The 8,442-nt window shown below is 34.3% G+C and overlaps 1 protein-coding gene across 1 annotated transcript; it reads right to left on the reverse strand.

The window, feature by feature from the left end:
- Nucleotides 1-4,626: 4,626 nt before the first annotated feature.
- On the reverse strand, nt 4,627-6,129 carry LOC128155158 (thioredoxin domain-containing protein 9-like). The gene is made up of 2 exons (XM_052816735.1): nt 5,977-6,129; nt 4,627-5,600 (listed from the first exon to the last, which is right to left on the reverse strand). Exon 2 carries the CDS (start codon nt 5,582-5,584, stop codon nt 4,919-4,921), a length of 666 nt encoding a protein of 221 aa, XP_052672695.1. The 5' UTR covers nt 5,585-5,600; nt 5,977-6,129; the 3' UTR covers nt 4,627-4,918.
- Nucleotides 6,130-8,442: the final 2,313 nt, after the last annotated feature.

Genomic DNA, 8,442 nt, shown 5'->3' on the forward strand with positions numbered 1-8,442 from the left:
AAAGACTCTAAGTCAAATGACTTCAACAATGGTGTTGTTAAAGATGCTCTTATTTACTTCCATTTTCCGTTGTTGCTTGTTTTCACAGTGTTGTACAACACACAAAGTTTGTTTACTTTATGTAACTTCTTGTTAGGTAAAACTAGAAATGTATATAGACTTTCAACAGGCGGCAATTTATATATAACTTTTAAGTATGCATGCCGACGTGATGTGGCACAGACTCTCGCATAAATCACTGGTGTACTGACTAAATACCAGAATTAACCAAGCTGTACGATAATCTCAAAGCAATGTGTCCGTGCATGAATTCAAGGTATCACACCGGTAATTGTTTTCACTATATAGCACTATAGAGGGGAAAAAATTCCTAAAAATCAGTTTGTATTCCTCATGACAAAATATTCGGAGGAAATGTTATTTGTTACCTATCTCATCAGCTAACACCATAAAAAGGGCAAGCGATACTGCATTTTCTCAAAATATCTAGCTCCAAACAGGTCTACCCTCAAAACCACGTGTTTTCCATTTGTATGTAAACAGACTGCACACTCTGCTGCATGTGCCCTGAAAGAAGTAGTCCCTGTGAAAAAAGATCATCACCTAACAAAATACATGAAATATCCTACTCAGTGGTACAAAAAATTTTAAAACTGAGTAAAGGAAAATGTAAAAATGCAGTCAAGGAAAAAAATAATTCTAAAGTATATATAGAACTACAAGGTAATCTTCATCGTTTATACGTGTGCTTACAAAAGTATAAAAATAATGTTTATATTGTTATTTTACACTCTGTTCATGATCAGTCTCTGTTAGACTACAATTAAACGGTTGATCGCCAATATAGTTATCTACAGTGAACTTAACTGTTATGTACTTGCGGAAGTTGCCTTAAATGAACATCGAAAGAGATACCGGGTATATATAGAAAAAATGCTCTCTTGAGTGTTTCTTGTGCAAAGAATGAAAAGAGGGTTTTTAAAAAAAAAATGAGGATAGGGGTGGGTTAAGCATGTAAAATCTTTGTCAAGAAAATGTTTGTTACCAAGTTCCAACCCAGTATGCATAACCTTTCTTGATTTTTTATTATTTCTTTGATAACTTGGACACAGGCGTCTGACGTTATGAATATTTCTTTTAATAATAGAATTATTCCATGTACTTTTAATATAACAGTATACAGTGGATGATTTTATTATCAAAAGAAATAGAGATGTATTTTTAACGTCAGGAGCCTGTGATCTTTGCTGGCTTACAGTACAACCATAAGCTGTTGACAGTACGCTGTTGACAATTCAACAATAAAATGCAAAGAAAGCATCTCATTATTTATATCAACATCTTTCTTTTAACTTATTAATAAATTGATTACGAAAAGTAAGTAAAATTTAATTAATGTTTATGTGCATAAGTACGTTAGCTAAAAGAAACAGCCAAATCGTCTCCTATGAGACTGAGAGTCTGACATCATCATGATGACTATTTCGTGCAGTCCGTGATATTTCTTTGGTCGCTGTAGGTTTTGACCAATCGATAAACAGGGCGTGTCAATTTCAGTCCTGTTACTTTCTCGTCAGTTTTAGCCGCTGTAGATTTCGACCAATCGATAAACAGGGCGTGTCAATTTCAGTCTTGTCACTTTCTCGTCAGTTTCAGCCGCTGTAGATTTCGACCAATCGATAAACGCGGCGTGTAGATTTCAGTCTGGCTGTTTCTATATGCTATGAACAGCGACAGCTGTAGTAATGGCACCAAACAGTTGGACATCGGACATGGAAATCCAAATTCAATAATAATCGGTCGCTAAAGCAAGTTATGGATTTATTTTTGCAATGTCCGGATATCCAGTGTGAACCCCAGAAGAAAAGATTTTATATATTTTCCATTTATGGAAGACATTTCTTAATTTTCCTTATCCACATAGGACGCGTCCTGATCGATTACACGACTTACGTACTTTGTAACTATGAATAATTTAAGGAAGCTGAGTGGTTAATTATACACCTTTCAGATCTATCTCCAAATAACGTGTTTTTTTCTAAGTCTAATACCATTACCTCATAATAAAAAATCAAACTATATTAACTTCGAATTTTTTAAATCATTACCAGTTCCTAATATAGATAACGACTAACTGAAGGGCTGTAGCCAAGTATGAAGATTGGGCCCTAACTTAGCCATCCTTCTTTAACATTGATTTTTTAACCACAAAGAAAGCATTTAAATGTAGTTGCAAACAATTTACTGGCCATATTTAATGTGAATGTTTATGTCCCTATCATGCTTTTTCGTGCCTTATGCACTTTGCTTGGTGAATCCCAAGCTTAAAAAAACTGACTTAGTTAATATACAATATACAACGCCATCTTGGGTGTCTTTTCCTGTAGTTCGCAATGGGTATAGCTTCAGTATACTGACCAGCAGGTCCCTAGTTTGAATAAGTCGGAAACTTTCGTTTCATGAATAGAGATAGCTGAATTTTCCTTAAAATCTAAACCTTTTTTCTATCAGTATCAAATTGATCGCATGCTAGAATTCCAGGTATGCAAGGAATGTAGAAGTTAGGGCTTGTATGCAAAACTTTTCCCAAAGGTGTCAAGGACCCCCAAAAGGGTTGAATGGTCAAAGCCGTTTTAAAACTATATTAAAGTCCTTAAAACACAGAGTTTTGTATGAAAATAAAGGAAAATATAAAATTTTTATCTTAAATACATGTACTTTGGAATTTTTTTTCATTGAATAGTTTCAATGAAGGCTAAAGGAATCATGTCTAAAATTTTAAGGCAGATTTTACCAAAAATTCAAAACTTAGGTGGATGACTTTAGATTTCATTGCGCGTGTTTTTGAGCTATCTAGTAAAATACAGTTTAATTATAACTTTTAAGATTTTTTTCGATTCCATTTTTGAAATTGGACACAATACTCGAGTACTATTAAGATTTTTTTCGATTCCATTTTTGAAATTGGACACAATACTCGAGTACTATCGAGTACTATCGTTGTTCCGTAAGTGAGCATCGCCACAGTACTTTTATGACGTTATGATAAAATGAAGCTTTGTAGGGGTACGTATAAATAAGAAATAACATTAAAGAAACATAGGTAATTTAAAGATTACAGAGATCACCAAGACGAGGAAACAACTTTATGAGAGGTCCTGTAACACAAAAAGCGGTGCAGACAAATTGAATAGCGCGCGTTAGCGGTGCAGACAAATTGAATAGCGCGCGTTAGCGGTGCAGACAAATTGAATACCGCGCGTTAGCGGTGCAGACAAAATAATTTGTCTGCGCTTGGTGTGTTACAGGACCGACGACATCCAAAAAATAAGCATTCAGTGTTTATATTTTCATACTGATGTCTATTTGTATGAAATATTGTATCGCCGCGCTATAAGGCCATTATTTGCGCTCTTAGTCAGGGATATGAAACAGTCATATTAACATGCTAGTAAGTTAAATCAACTATGCAAGTTGTAATAAGCAAGTACTTTTATTTACATGAACGTGATCTGCTCCAAAAAACTTAACCTCATCTAGCATCTGAAAGCTTTGGCTTAGATTTAGCATCCAAGCCTGTGGAGTGCATCAGTGTCACAAGATGCATCATCTATCCGAATTTGGTAAAGATTAAGCCCACAATTACTATGATTCATCTATCAAAGGGCACCGGCTCCAAAAAAAACTTTAATCTGCTAAAAAAACCTTTCCCCTCATCCAGCACCCGAAACCTATGGCTCAGATTCAGCATTCAAGTCTATTAAATGCGTCAGTATCATAAGATGCAACATCCACGAAAGTTTGGTGAAGATAGAAAATGGAATAACTCAGCTATGGTTATCAAAGTGCATCTGCTCCAAAAACTTTAAACCTCCCTAAAAACCTTAACCTCCACCAGCATCTGAAATTCATGGTCCCGTGCATATTCAGCATCCAAGTCTTTTTAAGTTCACATCAAGTAAGTCCAGATGCACTATGCAAGTTTGGTGAAGATAGGACAAGTAATAGTAATAACTTGGATACAGAACCTGCTCCAAAAACTTTAACGAAGTCTGGATGCCGATGCTGGGAGAATCTATTGAACCAATCTACATTTGTAATACTCCAAATATATATAGCAAAATTTTGTGCATTTTTGATATTTTGAGTACGGTTTACATATAAGACAGAAACTGGTATTACTTATCACATGTTACAATTTAAGCAAAATCGCTATTGCAGTATTTTTCTGCAGAAAATGACAACTTCCTATATATTTCTATAGAAAATGTACCTGTATTATTATATCGCCCCTAAAAAGAACCGCAAGGTAAATTTTCTTGAAACTTCACAAATATATTAAATTTGATGTATATTACATATGGTTTAAAAATAAAAAAGCTTTCCTAAGGTAGTTTTTATGCAAAAATAACCCGACTTGGGTTACTTAATTTTACAAGTTGTCAGTGGTAAACTGGTTCACAGTGACTGATTTTTAGTCTATATAGAGTTGGTTTAAAGTAAATACATGTACTGGTATAAAAGGCTTGACTTCTTGTGAAGAAGTATGGTTGACACTAAAACACTGGCTTACAATGGTGGCACATGTGTTACATAGTGTGTCAGTGTAAATCAAATAAAACTGTAAAAAGTTTGATGATTTGGTTTTAATAATTTAATTGATTTACAGATATACAATAAAGTTTTCATCATTTAAAACAATTTTTGAAAAGCAATTTTTGTTCATCAGATAAATGAACATATTTGTCAACATCTAATATTTAACACGGTACACACTTGCCTTTATACAAAAATAAAAAAAATGTCAATACTCTCAATATCATAAAGTATGTGTCCATGAACACATACACACTATCTGAGCTGGTAGCAAATCAAACAACATGAAAGCATGAGTGGAACACAATGTTATTGTTTGAATTCACCAGTCATCTTCATCACTGCTGTCTTCGTCATCTCTACCTTTGATGGTTTTGGATGTTTTACTGAACCCTAGGATTCCCCCCTTCTTTTTCTCCCCAAACTCTGGTGGGTTCACCAGGTCTCCCTGGTAGTTGATTGCCCCTGCACGTCCCAATCTCCATTCCATCATCTCCGTGGGGAAATCATCCACCCCGCCTAGCTCATCAAAGCCCACTATATAGTCTGTTGTCTTGCCATCAATGGCAATACATAGTGTAGGTAAGACAACAATTCGGAGTCTCTCTACTAAAAACGGACATTTCTCTGCATTGATCTTCACGAACTTGGTCTCCACGTTCTTGGGTGCCAGAATTTCTAAGTGTTTGTCAATAATTTTACACCTGAATGTACTATCCCTGTAAAAATGACACACAAGTTTCTTGCTTCTTTTGCTCTCCTCAAAGAAATCCTTTTCTGATGCAATTTCATAATATTTACCATGACCCTTGGCCATCAGTTCTTGCTTCTGTTTCTGGGCATTCTTCATGGCATCTAGCCTCCTTTGGCGAAGTTTTTCGTAATCATCATCTTCCATACGGTCTAACTTTTCAATCTCTGCATCCAGTTGCTGTTCCACAACCCTTGTTGCTTCAAGAAGATGCTGTTCCAAGGCATTTTGTGCCATTTTATTTTTTCAAATCCTAAGATTGAAAATAATATTTTAGTAATTTGTCGAGTGTTGTCATACAAACTTATGTAGAACTGAAGAAGGCATAATCTGTTGTCAGATACATAAATAACATATTATAATTATATGTTATTTATGTCTGATCTGCTGTTGTCAATGAAAATTAAGACACATTTTAAATATTAGCAATACTGTACTGTAGCCTATATAGCAATCAATGTTTTGAACATTTGGAATAAGCCTATCTACAGCAGCGTACATTCATATCAGTGAAATATTGTTTGACAAATGACAGAGGAATTTCTGGTTATAACAATAGAAAATTGAAGAATTCGCCAAAACAGATTTAAATGAATCAATAGAGTGAATACACATTATTCATTCCATACCTTTTCCTGTTTGGCTTTTTTACAGAGTATACGTAAAATATTAATATGCGACCAACTGAGACACAAGAATTCGTTCCGTTATATTTCTTATCAAATGTCGGAATAAAAACTAATACGTCATTGGGCAATCACACACACTTCCGGGAAAATTGACTAATCAAAACTCACTTAACATACACACATATCTCGTGGCTACAATAAACAAAAGCACGTTGAAATGCGTCCAAACAAGAACATGTGTCTTCACTGTTGACACTGTTGTCAAGACAGTGACCTCTTTTATATGTAGAATACATGGCCGAGAAAAATCTAGAAAACGTTTGCGTAGAAATAAAAAAAAAAAATGCTTTGAAAAAAAATAGTCCGAAATACTTTACGTTTTCTCGATCTTGGCCTTTTATTAGTGTTAAACGATTTTGATATTTTACTTTCCAGGAAAGTAAAATATCAAAACCGTTAACAAGGTTTAACAGTTATTACAGTGGCGTAGCTGCCGTTAGGCACTTAAGGCACGTGCCTACACATGATTTTAAGACAAAAAATTAAAAATGTTAAAATGTCACATTTAAAAAAAAAATATAAAAAAAAAGCCAAAGCAAATATCTTTCTTTTTCCTATTTTAAAACTCTGATTGTTTGAGGTCACAAATATGTGACATCGATGATGCTAATTATTGCGCAGTCAATCCGGCAGTGAAAAACATGTCGGGCAATAGCAAGAACACTGGATGAAATGTTTAAAATCATATTCATAGATCGAGGCATATTGCGATCTCAACTATCATTGACAAATTTGCGGCTAATAAAAATCGACGCCTTAAAATAACTTCGTGTAACATAATGTACGACTTAAAAAAAAAAAACAAAGCAATATATCTGTTTTCTTATTATTATCAAAATTTAAAGTAACCATTACAACTGTTTTTGAATCATGACATTCAATTACAAAGTCTTAATGTTTTCCCTTTATCGCAAATCTTACACGGGTGTATTCGCTGCGAGTGATAAACTGATGCGTTGAGTGACGACACTATCGGGATTGCGAGTTGCAGTTATATAAACAAGCATTTTCATTGGCCGTTTTAGTACCCGCCCACCCATACCTGCTGACGTGGTATTTGTGTCGTTTCTGCAATTGACTAAGAGTTCTCACAATAATCGCATCTTCTTTTTTGGTGTAAACAATTGTCAAAAACACGCTGTTAAAACAGGTTCAATCCCCAATTCATTTTTAAATATAATACATACTTCATCGAAAAATTCAGATCCTTTTAGCTGTTAAACGCATCAATTTAAGATGAAGCTATATTTATTTTGTTGTAGCTTATTCCAAAGAATTCACAACAGATACTGACAATAAATATTACATAGCCTATGTTGCATTTTGTTGAAATTTGACTGATTAATATGACACACTTAGAACTACAAGTGTGCATGTGTTTTCAAACACCAAAAAATTGAATTTTACGGCATGTAAACGTGTTCAATTTTGTGCTGATCTGTGATCAACATTATTTTGTAACTCACTTAGTCTGTATAAATATTCATTTTATTATATGTTTTTCGATATTCATCACACAATATTTACTTCTGATGTTGACACTGACACGCTAATCGACCTCGGATTGTATTATTCACGTGCAGATCGAGTCGCCATTTTACAGTTTTCAATGTATATAAACAAACCACACGTCTTCATTTTGCGGAGCTGTTGACGATGTTTCAAAGATTTCAGTACATATTTATTGTAAATAAAACAGTGAAGACATATGCTGTAAACCGTCTAATGGATTTCACGGCGTGTCCACCCGTGGATCTACATTTTGCAACAAGTTTTTTATGAGGAAAAACAGTTCAACTCATGCGATTTTCCATATACAGTATATGGTTCATTATGAACGCTAACGTAAAATTTATTTGTTCACTAAACAGTTTCTGGCGATTTTTTTTCACAATGAACTGAATGACATTATTCGTAAGCGAAGTACAATCTTATTCTGTGACTGATAATCTATATGCGCCGATCCCTGCTTTTAGGGAACTTTTTCTTTTTCTCTTCATTAATATTTTACACATGTACGTGAACATCTCCCCGTTTGTTATCAAATAACTCTGTACGTAAATTTTAACTTGCTAGTACAACTTTATGAGATGTTTTCTTTCTCCGGCATATCTTTCCACGTGTTAGCATCATGTTCTCAACATGCATTTGATAAATGGGCGGGTCCATATAAATGCACCAATCAGAATCTTTATTTCAAATCACAATTGAAATACACACCGATTAGAAAGTGTCATCACTCAACGCAATGCTACATCGGTCGTAGCGAATACTTTCATGTAAGATTTGCGATAATAGTAAACTAAACTATAGAGACAGATAATAGCTTTAGTGTAAGAAGATGGGTGGATAAGGCGTGTAAAATATCTATGCACGGACGGAAAAGATACCAAAAAATTTAAATAT

Source organism: Crassostrea angulata, chromosome 7 (genome assembly GCF_025612915.1).
Source record: "Crassostrea angulata isolate pt1a10 chromosome 7, ASM2561291v2, whole genome shotgun sequence".
Classification (NCBI taxonomy): Eukaryota; Metazoa; Mollusca; class Bivalvia; order Ostreida; family Ostreidae; genus Magallana; species Magallana angulata.

Excerpts from the sequence above, each read along its gene's own strand:
- LOC128155158 (XM_052816735.1), bottom strand. The coding sequence starts at position 5,584 with ATGGCACAAAATGCCTTGGAACAGCATCTTCTTGAAGCAACAAGGGTT.